We start from the raw sequence: 19,573 nt of genomic DNA, 5'->3' as shown, positions 1-19,573 counted from the left end.
GGTTTGAAGGAATAAAGATCAGGAATTTGGTTTTAATGTGTTAAGTCTAAGATACATTTTACATGTTGAAATAAAGATGTCAAGGAGAGTCAGATATCAGAAGAAATGCCCAAAGTAAAGACATAAATTTAGGAGGTTTGTTAAAACTCCCTTGCATCCTTTAAAATACAACTCAAATATCACATATCCTATGAAGTCATCCACAACCCCTCCTCCCCTGTCAGTATTAATTTCATTTTGTTCTTATCACTGCCTAATTTATATCAAAAATAGTTTTATGTATACCTGTCTTTCTCACCTGGAGATATGTGAAGTAAAGAACTACGTTTATCTTAACTTTTTAACCCCAAGTGCTCTCTACTTTATATTGCATATAATAAATAATCAATAAATGCTGGCTTAACTAAATGTGTTTGGAGGATTTTAATTCACCTGTCACAGGAAGTTTTCTCTATGAAGACAGGAAGCTAGATACCTGTGCCCTAAAAAACTTGCTCTTCTTCTGTGTTCTCTATACACATGCCCAGGTCAAATTAAATTTCTATTTCTCTCTCATCTGGCAAGACAAATCAGTCTCCAAATCCTAACAATTCTAACCTTCTAACTATGTCTTAAATTCATACACATTTCTCTAGTAGGACCATTATCACTACTAAGTTTAAGCTTCCACTGCCTTTGGCCTAATTCTTTTAACAGCTTTTAAACTGCTTTCACTCTTGCTCACAGTATAATTCATATTTAAACACCAATCACAGTTCACTCTCAGTTCATATCTCCTCTGCTTCCACCCATCCAATGTCTTCCTCTTGCCCTCAGGATGACGTAACCTCTTTACCAAAGCATTTAAAGCCCAATTTTCATCTTTCCTCTCCCTCCTCTCGGTTTCAGATGCTGTACCTATGAGCCTACAGAGTCCTTATTACACAGCAAGGCTGAGATGGTTTTAATATCAGTATCTGCTCTGGTGCAAATGTTCAACCAAGGAAACGACTATGTTTTATTTGGTGCTATATCAACCAGAGCCTGATAGTGTATAAACAAAATTAAAATTTAAATATTAAATGCTATCTCAAGATTCTGTCTAACTTTTCACTCTTATTTTTAGCAAAGGTTATTTTAGTAATAAATTACTGTACTAAATTCTTAGCTTCTGGAGAAATATGAGTCTCCAACAATCTCCCCTTTAGATGCATTTATTACTGCCCCCTTTCAAAAATAATGAACCTTGGTGACAGTTATGACTCCTTCCACTCTCCAAGCCTGACTGTTAATCATTCCACAGGAGAGATGAAAAGGGTTTAAACAGCAGTAAGTCCGTTTGTATTTAATCATTAGATTTAATTTATTGACACTAAAGGTACCTGAAATGAGAATTCTGCCTAGAAAAGCTTTGAGATTTGCCTAATATTTAGATGTGATTGTGTCATGAAATTCATTCAAGTTTTATGAGTCTGTGGTTTGTTCTACGAAATTTAGTCATAATGGTTCAAGCTGAAGACAGTAATCTATTCTGCACCTCAGTTTCTAAAGTTAAGTGAGTTTTTAAGACTTAAAACAGAGAGCCTAGTTGGAATTAAATATTACTATTTATCACTGATGATTCTCCAACCCAATTTTAGCACTTTCTACGCCAGTCCTCAAGACTACCTATTATATCTACTACCTGTCAGTTTATATTTAGACTAGAGGCCCAGTGCACGAATGCATGGGTGGGGTCCCTCGGCCTGGCTGGTGATGGGAGCCCATCAGGGTCATCTAGCCCAGTTCAGGGGGAGGGGCTGCGGGAGGTTAACCAGCCACGGGAGGTTGGCTGTGGGAGCGCACTGACCACCAAGGGGCAGCTCCTGCTTTGAGCATCTGCCCCCTGGTGGTTAGTGCGTGTCATAGCGACTGGTCAACTGAATGCTTTCATAATGATCTCTTAGGCTTTTATATATATAGATGAAATACAACATCAGGAGAACTGTTTTACAAACGGATGAAGGCATCTATCTTTCCACAATCAAAAAGTGATTCCTTGGTGTGATTCTGAAACAATGCCCCAAGTCTTCACTGCCCAATACAGCAGCCACCAGCTGCAAGTGGATAGTAAATATTTGAAATGTGGTTATATTTACATAGTGTAAATATAAGATATACACTTGATCTCAAAGACAGTGTGAAAAAAAGAATGCAAAGTATCTAATTTATAAATTTCACATTGGTTATATGTTGAGATAATAGTACTTTGGATATATCAGGTTAAATATATTATTAAAATTTACATGTTTTTTTTTACTTTTTAAAATGTGACTTTAAGAAAATTTAAGGGCGCTGTCGCTAGCTCTCCATCAGAGAGGGCAGCATCCCACCCAGACCCAGCTTTCTTCTCTTGTCTGTCTTTTCTCAGTCCTTCACTGCCCGCCCTCAGGCTCACCGAACCTGGCTGAGCTGGCGCAGCACATATGGCACCCAGCGTGGGGCTGAGTATGCCATGGCGATGCTGGCTCGCCACAGGGACAGTGGAAGAGAGAGGGAAAGACAGAGAGGAACATCCATATGAGAGAAACACATCGATTGATTGCCTCCTGCAGGAGCCCCTGCGGAGCCTGCAACTGAGGGGGATGAAAATCCTAGCAGATCGCCTTGGCAAGTCGCATGATGGCATGGACTCACCGAGCAGTGAGGAAAGGTTCCACGGCTAAGGAATGCTGGCAAGTCGACCCCTTCACAGAGCAGGGCAGCCAGAGCAAAGTGATGGTGAAATCTTCCCGGGGCCGGAGGAAGAGCCTCGGAAAAGATCTCATTTTGGACCATTTCAAACACGCACCAAAATGGGGAGAACAGCCCAGTGGACCCCATGTGCTGTCCCCAGCTCAGCTTTGGGCCCGTTGTGAAAATGGAGGGAGGGGGAGGGGCAGGGTGATGGGCAGGCCACTTGGCAGGTGATTTGCTGAAAGGCAACCGCAGAGCCACAGGCCGCACAGTGGGGACGCCACAGGCCCCTGCTTGGGTCCCGTGTGGAAAGCTAAGGCGGTTGTGCTACGTCCCCGTCCCAAACCCTGGCTCCCCATGGAAATCTCTTAGGAAGCAACAGGGAGAGTGGCAGGTCAAAAAAAAAAAAAAAAAAAAAGAAAGAAAATTTAAGATTGTCTATGTGGTTTGCATTATATTTCATTAGGACCGTGGAGTAAGCCTACTTAGAGAACTGAGCAATGCTTCTCAACTGTTTACCAAGCAGAATAAAAAGCACCATTGAGGGTCATATCTTAAATGGAACCATGAAGAATGCACAAAAATACAAATGATCCCCAAAACTTTAAACAGTAAGTCATGCTAAAAATGAAAGACTGCTTTTATTTAAATCTAATAAGGTCTCTCTCTTCTCTGAAATAAAAAGAATGCATATTTTTACCTTTACTTCATAGGAATAAACTTTACTTTTTAGAAAAATTATTCTCTCAGTATTAGCAGGATGCAAAAAAACAGGGATTCTAAGATATTAAAGTGCCAGTTCCCCCCTTTAGCAACAAAAAACAAAGAAACAAACAAAAAGCTGCCCTGGCTATCTTTCTCAGTGGTTATAGCATTGGCCCATGTACCAAAGGATCATGGATTTGATTCCCAGTCAAGGGCACATAACTTGGTTTCAGGTTCGATCTCCAACCCTGGTCAGGGCACATGTGGGAGGTAACCAGTCGATGTGCCTCTCTCACATTGATGTTCCTCTTGCGTGCGTGCTTTCTCTCTCTCTCTCCTCCCCTTCACTGTCTCTAAAACTCAATGGAAAAAATATCCTCTGGTGAGGATTAACGAAACAAAAAAAGTTAAGTATTAAATATGTTATATTATTATTTTCTGAAAAATTAATTTAAATAATTCTTCTGTTCATAAAATTTCATATTTTAAAATACCATAAGAGCATATATTATACTAGAGGCCCGGTGCACAAAAATTTGTGAACTCGGGGGGAGTGGGGGCCCCTCAGCCCGGCCTGTGCCCTCTCGCAGTCTGGGAACCCTCAGGAGATAACGAACTGCTGGCTTAGGCCTGCTCCCGGGTGGCAGAGGGCAGGCCCAATCCCTAGGTAATTAGGGTTGGCACGCAGAAGAATTTTGAGTCAGAGATTTTGCTTGTTTTGGCACGCACTCACAAAAAGGTTGCCCACCTCTGGTCTAGACACTAACTCTTGCCATTTTGAAAGGCCAGTGGATTTACTCAGGATATCACTCAGATAAACTGCAGGGAGGGGCGGGGGGAAGGTCACAGGTTGCTTGGAAAGAAGATGGGATGAAGGGTCTAGAGTAGCGGTTCTCAACCTGTGGGTTACGGCCCCTTTGGTAGTCGAACGACCCTTTCCCAGGGGTCGCCTAAGACCATCCTGCAGATCAGAGATTTACATGACGATTCATCACAGTAGCGACATGACAGTGATGAAGTAGCCACGAAAATAATGCTATGGTTGGGGGTCCCAACATGGGGAACTGTATTTAAAGGGCCAGAAGGTTGAGAACCACGGGTTTAGGGGACTATCAGGCTGGCAGACAGGTGAGCGTTTAGGAGCCAGCGGTCCTGGATTGCGAGAGGGATGTCCGACTGCCAAGATTGGGCCTAAACCAGCAGTCGACATCCCCTGAGGGGTCCCAGATTGGAGAGGGTGCAGGCTGGGCTTAAGGACACCCCCCCCATGCACGAATTTCATGCACCAGGCCACTAGTCTATGTATAATTCTTTTATTTTTATGAGACTATAAGGAGCTTCACAACCATTGACATATCTCATTATATTCAACAGCATCTAATATTGACACTTTACTGAAAGAGACATTACTGTTATGAAAATAAAATTCTGTACTTCTGAGGGTACAAGCAAAAGACTGGGAAGGGTTATATTAGCTAATTATGCAAAGTTTTTGGTCTCTTACAGTAGTGAACATATAGATAAGAGAACTCTTATTTCTCCTCAAAATAATGCAATCCTATAACAAACAGGGTCAGGTATACATTTAGAACCAGAAGCAGGTCAAAGATAATTATTTTAAGAATAGAGACATGGGTGCTGGCTGGCATGGCTCAGTGGTTGAGCTTCAACCTATGAACCAGGAGGTCATGGTTCGATTTCCGGTCAGGCCATATACCCAGGTTGTGGGCTCGATCCAAAGGGTGAGGGGTGCAGGAGGCAGCCAATTAATGATTCTCTCTCATCACTGATGTTTCTATCTCTCTCTCCCTTCCTCTCTGAAATCAATAAAAATATATTATACATATTAAAAAAAAGGAATAGAGACAAGGGATCTTGGAAATAAAATGAAATAAAATAAAAGTCTGAGATCTTCCTCATAGTATATTTCTGACTATATATCTTTTTCTGTTGTTGAATTTGGAATTCCATTGAGCAAGCTGCTTTACATCCATAATAGACTTCCTTAAAAAAAAAAAAAAAAAAGACTGCAAGGAGGAAGAAAACAACAATTCCACAAATGAAGAAAGAGACAAGAGAGAAGAGACAGACATGCAGATATAGAGACAGGCAGAGATCAGACACAGAAGGGCGAGAGGCAAATTCCGTACAGTGGTGCTTGGCCACTTAACTGAGACCTCATTCTTTGGGGTTTATCTTCAGTAAAAAGACTGTACTGCAAGAGAAAAATTGCCCACATTCATTCAACAAGGGACACACTGGCAATAACTGTTGAAATGAAATGTTTCTGTACCTTAATATCAGATGTATCACGCTGACTGTTTCGCCAAGCTCTGGAAATTGATGAAAAAGTTCGATCTGCATGATCAAATTTCCCTCCTTGCAAATTTAGGAAATAAGTTGTGAAGGGTTCCTAAAAATAAGCAATTGAAAAAATCCATCATGCATAAAAATGTGGTTTTATAAATCTTTACATCTAAACATTCTAATGACTAATATACATTAGCTAGTAATAGGCATCCAATGGGAAGTATACCTAAATTATTACATTAATGTCCTCAAATTACTTCTCTTTCCAAAGACTTATTCCCAAAATTTGGCATGTGCAACATATTTTAAACACTCTTTTTTCCAAGAACAATTTATTAATAACATTCAGACATAAATTAGATGGTATTTTTTTCATAGTACAGGGAAATTGTCCAATATGTAATTTTCCTATTGTTATGGCTCAATATTTAATTTATGACTAAAAAAAGAAAAATGTTTGGAAGATTTAAAAGCCTCCTCTTAGTTAAAGAACATTTAAACACATATTAGTGGATAACTGCTTGAAATTAGCTAAGCACTATAAATTACTTCTAGGATTTATGTCTGCCTGTACCCTTCTAACAAGCTTTAATTAATGATGTGCTGCTAATGCTTTCCCAAAGAAATTACTTTCTAGTAGATGAATCACCTTTCAATTTTACAGAAATATTTCTTGTTTAACCGATATATTATCAATACAAGGTAGCCTTGGTGTAACTTACAAATATACCTTATTCCATTTGGGGCAAATGAAATTCCAAAATATATGAATATATGTCTATGTTAATTAAATTGTATTTATTTTAAAAAACAACATTTGAATATAATCTATGATACAATCTAGAATCTGGTAAGATATCTACCATTTGAAGAGGCAAATTTAAGGGAAAAATTCACACAGAGGTGAAACATTTTTAAGGCAATTCTACAGTAATACATACCAAGTGGAATACAGAGATACAAGTAGAACCTTAATCACTGAAAAAAAAATTAGCATTCAAAAAAGATGCTGATGATTTTTAATCACTGCATATTCTCCACAACATGAATTTATTTATTCAAGGTTTATTATTCAAATTGAACTTACTATTCTTAGCAGCCATGCAAGAACAAAACTTGCAGTTGAGTAATGAGTACCATAGTGGAACTTTGGAACTTGATCATCTTCCCATGATTCATAACGCTCTGCAAAGAACGCTGCTCTTTTTGGATTCAAAGCTCCTACTGGCTGCCAATGGGGAGGAAAAACAAATAAGAACACAAATGTAAGCGTTGTTTATCACTTTGAATCTTCAAAATGTTGTCCTATTAGCAAGTATGAAAGTGAATTAAAAACTATGTGTATTATTTAAATTAAAACAGACTGCTACATTCTGACAGTAGATGGAAAAACAAACATTTTCAACACAGGTTAAACATACACATATAAGTGAATGGAGAAACCTGTCATTTCTCAATAAGTCTAGTTTCTGTTGAATAAGTGTCTTTAATCAGCCCATAAAAAGCATTTTTAAAAAGACAATTACATGAAGTAAATATTATCTATATAATATTTTGGAAAGCACCTATAAAATTCTAATTAGTTAATTAGAAGCAACAACCAGAAACAGAATCTTGACGCTAGAGGACTAATTTATAAGAGGTTCTGAAAAGAGGATGGAATAAAATTAGAGTGAGCAAGGAGATTAAATGGGATTAAATGTAGAAATTTCTACCAGTATGAGCAAAACCAGAATTTAAGGGGAAAATATGCCTGCATGAAATATAAAAAATACATCACATAGAAAGAATCATACACAGATTACAAGGGGCCTACTGGAGTTATAATAGGGCCAAGTTAGAAGGTTATTTTGGAAAATAAAATGAGTCAGAATAGCCCTGGTCAGGTAGCACAATGCTTGAGCGTTGCCCTATGCACCAAAAGGTGGTGGGTTCAATTCCTGGTCAGGGCACATACTAAAGGGTTCAATCCCCAGTTGGGACACTTGCAGTAGGCAACAAATCAATGTTTCTCTAGCTCTCTGACCCCTTCTTCTCTCACCAAAATCAACAAAAAAAATATCCTTTGGTGAGGATTAAAAAAAAAATTTAATGAATCAGTATAGGTAAAGTCCTACAAACCATGCATGACAACATCTAATGAATGCTACTTATTATTTTTGAGATTATCTTTAGAACTGGAGTAAAGTTTGAATAAAATAATAGCCTGTAATGAGCCAGCACATTGCTTGGCATAAGATAAGAAGCTTTATAAATGTTAGCTTATGTTGTTATTATTGCTGCTGCTGTTATTCAGGCAACACAAGAACTCCACTAAACAGCATGCAAAATTTTGTGTGATTATGCACATGTACATTTTCTTAAGAAAAATATACATAGTGGTCTCTAGATTTTCAAAGGGGTCTAAGGACTGAAATGATGTTAAGATCAATTGCTTTAAGTAACAATTCATTCTAATAAATCATTCTGACCTTTAGAAAACACCTATTGTTTATTTTTTTAAATCAAATCACTTTCTTTAATGAAGACCTATGAATTGGTCACTCCTCATTTATAAGAGAAAGAAAATATCTGATTATTAATGGGGGAAATATTAAAATAAATTTTTATATTAGTTTAAAAATAGATGTATTCAGAGAGATTCTATTGAATATAAAGCAATGTTAAATTAGTTTTTAAACTGTTTTTCATGTTAATATAGGATTTTAAGCAACATTTTTAAATCATCAGTTTAGCTATCTTTATAAGTTAACTATTTTTTTCAAAGCTTCTATTTATTTTTAGTACCATTCTCTTTCAATAGCTTTAAAAGATTCTAATCCACACTGTATTTTAAGTGACTGTTTTATGTAACAAGCAATTTTTTAAGTCTTTAGCTGATTAGCATTTTAAATCAGTATACAGTATACTAAGTTAAAATGCCACCTTTTAAAGCATTAGTTTCTGCACAAAAGAATCATATCTGATTTACTAAATTTATGCCTGTTAAGAATGAAACTGACTCCAAGAAATCTTTGTTACAGAACCAATTTTGAATGCCTTTAAATGAATTTTAGTTGTTGTCCCTAAAAACTGAGCTATGCAAAAGGAAAAGAGAAATAAAATCATTCGAAGACAAATTATGTGAATTAAAAATAGAATCAATGCTCCTTTTGTATGGTTCTGCAGCATATTAAGTATTCACTTTATCTGCTCCTATTTTTATTACTCTCCAAATGAGTGCACCCCCAAAATCAATAGTTATAGAATCACGTTTCTTGAATATAATGCTAAAACCAATTAAGATTGATTTCACTAGCATCTAAAAAAAACGGCATTGCGCAGAGATCCATATAGGTAGAACCCACAGTATTGATTCTAGCTGTTATTGTTACAGTTGGTTTCTGAAGCCTGCTCCAGGACAGCTATCAAGACACACCACATTTATTTGCAAGCATATAAAAAAGAAGTCCCCAAATAAAAGAAGGTTAAAAAAAAAAAAAAGTGGAGCTGTGCAATGACAATGATACACTATCAGCTTACTCAGAGAAGTTACAGTGGGAATACACACATTGAATTATACATTACGCGAAAGCACTGATTTATTGTGGTAATAACATCCACCTCATTAAAAGATTCTGCTTTGCTGCAGTTGGAAGGCTACATATTGTTTACTGCTATAAATTAATGGTGGTACAAAGAAGGCTGTGGAACCGTCTTAACAATAGATCTGTAATGACAGTGCTGTATATCACAGCTTCCTCAGCAGCTTCATAATAAAATGGAGACAATGTATTGAGCTAATACATTCTACCATGCTGGCCCATATTTTTCTGACAACTGCTTTAAAAGATGAGCTGAATCCAACTATGTTATAATGCAGCAAAACATTTAACTAAGCAAGAGTCTGTCACATACCAAAGTGCATCATAGCATTTTTAAAACATTGTCTAAATCAGCATTTCAAGATGTTTATTTCTACAAAAGAAATAAAATTAAATGCTGAGAGCTACTCTTATACAGTGTATCACGAGTATCAATAGAGTACAATTCAGAAAAATGTGAAGCACTATCATCCTATAGGGAGCTCTTTGTACAATTCAACTGTAAAAGCTTGGCTAAAGATTTTTTAAAATCAGCAAATTGATTAAAGGAAAAGAGCAAAAATATTGGTCATTTAAAATAACAACTTCCTGAAAAAAAATCAACAAAAAATAAGAATTGATTAGTGCAGTATAATTCAAGTTCCTAATGACATAAACATAAATAACCCTAGAATATAAAAAATTATAAACATTACATGAAACTAATAAAAAGAGTTACATAAGATTTTTTAAATCTACAAAATAATATAAGAACCTTGAAACACTATGATTTAAAAATTAAAGTATAAGGACTACCAACACAAACATTACATTTAAGTAAATGGAAGTAACTTGGAATATAGTAAACCAAGACAAAGAAAATAGAGCACTAAAACTCTTAAAAATGTAGAAATAGCAACAACAACAAAAATCACTGTACCTAGGATATTTTTAATCTCACAAATAGCAAAACTGTCAACTGTGGCAGAGTATAAGTATTATGTTTGAGATATAGTAACGATACCTTTTAGAACCAGATGTTTAAAAAAAACTTCCTAAGTCAGGTTTTTAAGAGTATTACAATTAAAATACCTTACTACCTTTTTTGAGAAGCAATTTTTCTAATTATTAGGATAACAAAAATATTGCATGTAAAGTACCCAGCTCAGTGCCTACAACATAGCAAATTATTAGTAGTAATTATTTTTCAGTTTATTTGACTTAAGGACCAGTCAGAAATTAAGCAAACACTAACTGAATAATCCAGTTAGATAATATGGAATATGAGGAAGCAAAAACACCCCATCAGAACAGCAAAAAAAAAAAAAAAAAAAAATGAAAATAGTGTAAGGAGCCTCTGAAACAACTTCAAGCATACCAACATTTGCATGGCCAGGAGGAAAAGAGAGAAAGCAAGATATTGAAAATCTATCTGAAGAAATAATGACAGAAAACTTCCCCTACCTGGTGAACTTAAAAGCAGCAAGAGAAAAACAATTAGTTACCTATAAAGAAGTGCCCATATGACTATCAACTGATTTCTCAACAAAAACTTTGCAGGCCAGAAGGGAGTGGCAAGAGATATTCAGTGATGAAAAGCAAGGACCTACAACCAAGATTACTTTATCCAGCAAAGCTATAATTCAGAATTGAAGGTCAGATAAAGGACTTCACAAATAAGAAAAGCTAAAGGAGTTCATCACCATCAGACCAATATTACATGAAATGTTGAAGGGTATTCTTTAGAAGGAGAAGAGAAGAAGAAGGAGGGGGTGGAAGAGGGGGAGAGGAGGAGGAGGAAGACGAAAAAAATTAACAATAAAATGACAATAAATATTTATCAACAATTGAATCTAAAAATCAAAATAAACGAAAAAGAAATCTAATGAAAAAAACACCTGATGAATAAAATAGAATCAGAGGCATGGAAACATGGAAGAGATTGAAGAATCTCAGCGGGAAGGGGTAGGAGGCGCAGGAAGAGATTAACCAAAGAACTTGTATGCATGTATGCACTATCTATGGACACAGACAATAGGGTGGTGAAGTCCTAGGGCAGGAACCAACTGGAGGGGGGCAATGCGGAAAACAAAGGGAGGTATCTCTAATACTCTTAACAATAAAGATTAAAAAAAAACGAATATTTTTTAAAATCCATTAAACAAGCCTGATGATATCAGTGGACTCTATTAGAAAAGAATGTAATAAACTATCACAATCCTCCATTGGTACACATAGTACTTATACTGTCCATTATATGTCAGAAGCCTAATAGTACACAATAGTACCCCAAAAACACTTATCTCAAGAATATAAGCAAAACCAAAATTACTTTACAAAGTCCAAAGGCCCCCCAAATTTTACTATGAAATTATATTAATGTCAAGTACGCTGCAATCATCTTCTACTACATTAATTTAAAAAAATGGCTTTGGATTTACAGACCCCCTTCAAGGACACACAACAGACTCTCATATAATCACTAGCAAAGTTAGTGGTAAAAAGAAAAGGCTTTTATATTGATACATTCGAAGTTTTTCTTTTTTAAAATTTCAGGAAATCTCACCTGAAGTTATATAATTAAGAATAATATCCCCAACTTACATTTTACAAATTATAAAACATTATTATGCATTCTTACAACAAATATGTTAGCTAGATATCACTATTTTAATAATGAAGACAAGAAGTATATTGAGTAATATAGCTGAAAATCAATATAAATCTGAGAAACAAAAACCTAGTTCTCAAAATCTGGTCTTTGGGCCATTTTATCCATCTAAAACTGTTGTATTACAAATTGTTCTTCCTAATTTCAACAAATTCCCCATTTCTTACCCAATTTGAAATGATATTTATTTAATGGATTGATTTAAAGGCTATTATTGCATGTAAAGGGTCAAGAAGCAATACTGGCACAAAGAAGGTCCTCAATAAGTACAATTGCTATTAATGTTGTAATTGATATCATCACTGTCACCATAATTCCTTCTTCCTTTTGAGATTTATGTGTGAATTGTTCCATTTTATACCAACCTTGCAGACGTGAAAAATTCCAACTGCTGGACCATGATTACAGCTACTTAGAGTAAGGAAATTATAGGGAATTGACAAGAAATCTGAGTAATTTTACAGAGCAGAAATTTGCTTGAGTTAACAAACTCCTCTTTTAAAATCCAAGTCTGCAAAGAGGTTTTTACATCTTTCTATGAAGGCTTTCTTTAGAAAATCAATGAACCCTAACATGAGCATGAGAAGCAGAAGATTAAAGAAAAAAGAAAAAAATAAGCAAACAAACAAATAAGTAAATCATTCTGGAGCATAAAAACTCAGAAATGGGCTTTGTAAATGCTAAGGGAAAGTGTATCATAAAGATAAATTTTGTGTTTATATAGGAGTATAGGAGAAATGTCAAAAGGGGCTCGGTAAAGGCAAACAAAAGAGCATGGCTACTTTAGGATCTTGATGACTGGCCTAAAGCCATCTGCCAATGTCATCTTCATTTGGTATGATTAAGAAATTGGAAACATCCTTTAATTCTCTGATTACATATAAAGTCCATCCTACAGCATTTACGAGGTCATGGACAAAAGAGGTCATACATTATTTTATTCTTTCCTGGAAGAGGGAAGGTCTATAGATGGTGAAAGAGAGCCACTGCTAAAAACTAGGGGAAGCGGGGGGAAAGAAAAGAAAAAGTGGTTGAGTCAATGCTATACGAATTAAAAGGTTTTTGTTACAAAAATGTCAGATTAAATGTTAGTTTCATCTAACTTCAAAAATGAAAGAGGGTGAACTACCAGGAAATGTGACATCATAAAAGATGGTAACAATTTGGTTTTAAAAGATTACAGGAAATAACTATGATATGCAGATTAAAGGGGCCATTCTATTTAATGCCAATGCTACTATTTATTGCTTATTTATTGGATATAAGCAATGGTCCTCAAGTCTCATATAAATTTTATCATTACATTCACAACAATCCCTTAATATACACACCTATTAGCATTCCCAAATTACCACTGAAAAAAAAATGAGTCTGGGAGAAGTTAGATGACTATTGTTGGTTGGTTACCAAGTTGGTGACAGGGACAAGATCCAGAGCAAACTCTAACTAAATTGACTATAAATCCTAAAATGATCTGGGTTGTGTAGACTGATGAAAACATTGGTGCCAAATCTGTAAGGCCATTAGAATCCTTTCATGGGAGGTTTAGATTGTCTTTAAAAAAATACAATTTATGTTTTTTATGTGAATATCACTTAGTGGAGGTTTTATAATTGGGAATATGGGTATTTTGTCTTGGGACACCAAAATTACGCATGGCAAAAACAGCTTTTATTAAAAAAATGTAAACAAAAAAGATAAGTATTGTCATCAAAGTGTATTGCTTTACATTCCTCTAAACTTTTAAATGTGTATAGCCCCATCCACGAACCCAAATGAATTTTATTCTGTGCATCTCCACCACCTGCCTTTCTCTCCTACCCTCCAAGAGAAGAAAATAAAGAAAGAGCCTCTGTCATTTAAGCAATGTTGCCACTATTAGGAGGTACAGCAACTATTTTGTGTCAGTTGTAACAGCTCTTTTATCTAAACGGCAATTGCAACAAATAGCCTGATCAGCATTTTTACACAACCTTGGCTTTTAAGGTATTTTGTCAAATGCTCTATATGGCTGAAATGGATTGGTACTTTTCTTCATGCACTCTACATTTTATGTAATATTGTCAAGAAAAAAATTCCACTGGCACACCAGTGTGGCTTTTAGAGTTAACAAATAAGCACTTTTGTTCTCAGTACCAGAGCAGTTTCTAAACCCCTGAAAACACACTTTCTTGCAAGTAGCATTAAACATACACTCACTATACTATTTCAATTTAACAAACACATCTTGCAGAAAAGAAAGTATTTCATTTTACTTATTGTGCCTATGTAGAATCTAAATCATTTCAAATGCTCATGTTGGTAGATTTAATAGCAATGCCTTCACACTTATTATGGTTCATATTAAGTGATTTTTACCATAGGTTTTTACCTGAATTTGAGACAGCTACATAAATGGATTAAAATAATCTCTTAATCCAATGCCAGTGTTGAGCTAAATGTTACCATAACCCCAAAGGCAATCTTAACAATGCAAGGGAAACTGGAAAAAAAAGTCTTAGAAATAATTATGAAAATGATAAACAACCAAGACACCCAAAGCTGATATATCAAAACCTATTCATTTGTAAACAGAATCATTTAAGACCATTAAAATCAGAAGTTCCAGTCCAAGACAGTGTCCTCCTAAGAGAAACCTAACTTATATCTATATATAGAACAATTCCTTCTGAAAGAAATCCAGAAACTAGCTGAGAAACTATTTTCTTGAGAAAATAAGAAAAAAAGAAAAAAAACAACAAACACATCATAACAGATAGGAAAAGTTGCCTTACCTCTACCACAATCTTTACAATGAATGACAATGGCAATCTACTCCTAGATAAAAGCAAGAAAGAGAAAGGCACAGGTACAGAGGGTCTGCTGAAAGACTGAGCAGGAACAGCACCGCAGGGCCCTCCCTGAAGTACAAACTCAAAAGGAGGAATTGGAAGTCTGTGTTGCCCTGAATGTAATAATGACAATAACAAACTCAACCAAGCTCATCTATTGGCTAGTTTGACTGAACTCCCGACACAAACTGCCTGACATAGGAGGAGGCACCCCCATTTCTAGGCATAAAATAGTATTCATATCATATCTCTGCTGGCATTCAACCAAAAACTATGAGACACTTAGAATATTACGGAAAAATAATGACACATTATGAACAGATAAAGCAATCAAACAAATTAGTCTCGGAGATAATACACATGGTAAGAAGTATCTGACAGATTATTTAAAATAACTGTAATTCATAAACTAAAAGAACTAGTGGAAGGGTGGAAAACATATAAACGGGTGGGAAATTCCAGCAGAACTGACAACTATAGAAAAAAAATCTAATATAAATGCTTGAAATAAGTTGTCAGAGGTGAAGAGTTCTTTTGATGAGCTTAGTCTGCTCAGACTGGACACAGCTAAGTAAATAATAATCAATTCTGAAGGTAGGTTAATAGAAATGATCCAAAATGAAGAAGATAAATGAAAACACAAGCAGGATTGAGTAACCAAGAGCTATGGGACAAAATCAGAGAGTCTAATATAGGTGTACTTGGAGTCTCAGAGGGAGGAAAGATAGAAAGAAGCAAAAGAAATATCTTAGCAATGAATAAGTAATTTTCAAAATTAATAACAAGAAATAAACTACAGATTCAAGAAACTCTAAAAACTCAAAGCAGGAAAACAAAACAAACAAACAAAGAAGAGAGATCATAGAGCCGGAAATCAAAGATAAACAAACAAGTCTTAAAGCCAGAGTAAAGAAAAACAAGTAAACATTATTAAACAGAAAGGAACAAAATTATAATAATACAAACTTTCAGTAACTAGGCCAGCCAGAAGACAGTAAAAAGTCACCTTAAAAGTATTAATGCTCTCCCTATTACCTGTCAATCTAGAGTTCTGTACCGGGTGAAAATATTGTTTAAAATCAATATGAAATACTTTGAGATTAAAATAAAATTGAAACAATTGTTAGAAGACATGCACTTCAAGAAATATTAAATATTTTAGAATAAATAGAAGAGACTAAAATATATATCCAAACAAAGAAATAAAGATTATCAGACAAGGTAACACTCAGGGTAAACATAAAACATTTTTTTCTTATTTTTATTGCTTTAAAAGATGGAAGCAAAATTAGTAACAATGTATTGAGTTTAGAGAATAATTAGCTGAAAAATGAGAATAGCTCCAAAGGCTGGAATAGAGAGAATAAGAGGATACTCTGATGAGGTTTGAAAACTAAACATGCAGTTGTATTATATAATTTAAAGATAGACTGTCATAAGTTAAAAGTGTACATTTCAAACAATAAACCACTAAATTATCTACACTAATAAAAGAGAAATGTGCAAATTGGTGTCACTCCACTATGCCCACCAGCCAGAGCAACTATGCAAATTAAACCAACAAAGATGGTGGTTAATTTGCATATGCAGGTGCAGAGCGAAGACTGAAGACTGAAGAGGCTTGGCACCCAGGACCCAGGCCTCGAGGCTTTGCTTCTCCCCTGTGGCTGGACCAAAGGCCTGGGTCCTGGGTGCCAGAGGAAAACCGGTGCCAGCAGCCAGGGGAAGGAAGGCCTATTGTGCGAATCTTCGTGCAACGGGCTTCTAGTGTATATATAATAAACCATAAGTAATAAGCCATAGTGCAGATAAAATGGAATCATAAAAACATTTAATCTAAAAGAAGGCAGGTAGCCAGCACCGGTTTGGCTCAGTGGATAGAGCGTCGGCCTGCGGACTGAAGGGTCCCGGGTTCGATTCCGGTCAGGGGCATGTGCCTTGGTTGCGGGCACGTCCCCGGTGGTGGGTGTGCGGGAGGCAGCTGATCGATGTTTCTCTCTCATCGATGTTTCTAACTCTCTGTTCCTCTCCCTTCCTCTCTGTAAAAAATCAATAAAATATAAAAAAAAAAAAAAAAAAAAAAAAAGAAGGCAGGTAAAGGGAGACAAGGTACTGATGCGAGGACTAAAAAACAACAAGACTGTACAATTAAACTGACTATATAAAAATTACATTAAATATAAGTGGTCTCAAACCCAATTAATAAAATACAGAGATTATCAGATTGGCTATAAAAGCAAGACTATTGTATGCTGTCCACAAAAAAATAAATTTTAAATACAAAGTCATAGGTTTTTAAAAAATGACTAAAAATATACTGCAAGTAATACTCAAAATGGCTATTTGCTGTCTGAAAAGGTAAACTTCAGAACATGGAGTATTACTAGGAATAAAGAGGGGCACTACACAATGAGGAAGATATTCATTTATAAATAAAACATAAATCAAAATGTGTATGTACTGTATTAGTTTCCTAGGGCTCCTATAGCAAAGTAAAATAAACTGGGCAGCTTAAACAATAAATATTATCTCAGAGTTCTGAAAGTTAGAAATCAAAAATTAAGGTATTTGCAGAGCCATGCTCTCTTTGAAGCCTCTATGTAAAGATCCTTCCTTGCTTCTTCCAGCTTCTTGTGACCCAGGTATTCCTTGGTTTATGGCAACATAACTCAAATTTCTGTGTCTATCACCACAGAGTGTTCTCTTCTTTGATGTCTGTCTTTAACCTGGTATTTTTAAGCTTCTCATAAGAAGCCTAATCATATAGGACTTGGACCCTTTCTAATGACCTCTCTAATAAGTTTGGGTCTGATTGATTAAACCTTGGTACCAGAAATCCTTATTGTATTATACAAGTATAGATACCCAATTTTTAAAAAAGTTGGAGCATAAAGGGTAGGTAATTACTATTTTTTAATCAATCAAAATTATACCTTTTTTTTGTGAGAACAGCAAAAAATATATATTTTGGTGTGCTGCAGAATTTTAGTAATTAGTTTATGTGTGCTATGAGGTGAAAAAGGTTGAAAATCACTAACCTAATCAATCATTTGTTTTTGTGGTTGTTTTATATTTTAATTATACAGGAAAACATATTTTTAAAGTAAATAAATAAAATTCTACTTGTTTTTCTTCCTATATTTAAAAAAAGGGTAACTATTTAATTGTCTATTCTAGTTTACATAGTGGGCCAATGATAACTATGGTTTTTGTTTTCAGAATTTTCCCTTTTTCTACTTTCAAATACTTGGTTTACATTATAAATAGTAGACTCATTTAAAAAAAATTCCTCTTCTGAAAATGGGACAGTTTAAAATAAAGTCATATAAAAATAAAAAGTTTCTAATTAAATTATTTCCCTATAAATGGGTCATATATAACATACATTCAGTTATAAAACTCTTTAAAAGTGGGGATTATTTAATTCACTTCGATTTCTGGTACAGTTCTTACAATAATATCCACAAAAGGTGCTCAGTAAATATTCAATAATCAATTATATGAATAAACACATTTATTCAATATACATAGGGCACTAAAACAGATGTTAATGTTGACTAAGTATGCTTATTCAAATAAATGGCTTTGAGAATAAAGAATTGGACAGGAGCCCTAGCCGGTCTGGGTCAGTGGATAGAGCATAGCCTGTGGACTGAAAGGTCCTGGGTTTGATTCTAGTCAAGGGCACATGCCCAGGTTGCAGGCTCAATCCCCAGTGGGGGGGTGTGCAGAAGGCAGCCAATCATGATTATCTCTTATCACTGATATTTTTATCTCTCTCCCTCTCCCTTCCTCTCTAAAATCAATAAAAACATTTTTAAAAAAGAACTGGATAGGAATGTGCACATGTGGACTAAAAGATAAGTTACTATACTACCCACTGTGAAAAGCATAGTACATATTCATGTAGTGTTGAGTATCACAGGAAAATACAAGAATGAAAAGTTGACACATACAAGTATATTTAGAAACCTATTGCACTTAACTCTCTATAAAAAGAAAAAATATCCCAGCCTGAAATCAGACGTATAATATTAGTACCTATTGAACTTAAAAAAATTTTTTCTAGGTATTTTAAAAACAGTTTTTATGTAAGTTCATGGTAAGTATACACGTCCCCTACTCTGAATCTAACCAAGTTAGTATACCCAGCACTAAACTAAGAAAACAGGAAGTATTATGGGATAAAACTGGTAATGTTATATATAAAAAACAATCCATTTATAAATAATAATAAATGGTCACTCCACACCACAGTAACTTAGGATGATTAGTGAATAAATACTTAACTTGGAGAAGGATTACTGACTGGCAATGTGTTGCTGGTATATGTCAGGATTATTCATCACCCTGACAGTAATATTAACCACAATCCATTTCAGTTAGTTCAGTTTATCGTTTACTGACTAATGTTAAAAAACAATGTCATTGAAGGCTGCTTAAATAAAGTATAAGGTTAACCTCTGTTAGTCATTTACAAACTTTCACTGGAAGGTAACTTCCAGTAGAAAACCCACTATGCTATACAGAGTGCTAATACTTAATAAATGTAAAGTTTAAAAAATAGTGACACAAAACAGATTGTTTTCTAATTTTATAACCATATATACATATGTGTGTGTATGTGTGTGTGTGTATAATAATAAAAGCATAATATGCTAATTAGACCAGACAGCTGAACAACCTTCTGGACGAAGCTGGGGCTGTGAGGGCTAAGCTCCTGGCACGAATTTCGTGCACTGGGCCTCTAGTATATATATATAAATGTACATATGCATTCACACTTTCCAACTTAATTT

General features: G+C 35.1%; 1 protein-coding gene across 5 annotated transcripts in view; it reads right to left on the bottom strand.

Annotated features, from left to right (window-relative positions):
- Positions 1-19,573, bottom strand: part of LRBA (LPS-responsive vesicle trafficking, beach and anchor containing) — a 554,230-nt gene that overhangs the window by 125,361 nt on the left and 409,296 nt on the right. For all 5 annotated transcript variants that reach the window (XM_006770131.2, XM_006770133.2, XM_006770134.2 and 2 more), the window contains exons 45-46: positions 6,797-6,937; positions 5,693-5,812 (exon numbers count right to left, since the gene is read on the bottom strand). In XM_006770131.2, the coding sequence (XP_006770194.1) occupies positions 5,693-5,812; positions 6,797-6,937 (261 nt within the window). The remainder of the gene's footprint in view (positions 1-5,692; positions 5,813-6,796; positions 6,938-19,573) is intronic.

This window comes from Myotis davidii, unplaced genomic scaffold, assembly GCF_000327345.1.
Source record: "Myotis davidii unplaced genomic scaffold, ASM32734v1 scaffold323, whole genome shotgun sequence".
In the NCBI taxonomy this organism is placed as follows: Eukaryota; Metazoa; Chordata; class Mammalia; order Chiroptera; family Vespertilionidae; genus Myotis; species Myotis davidii.
Note: the sequence above shows the minus strand (reverse complement) of the source record. Positions and strands in the feature narration are given on the sequence as shown.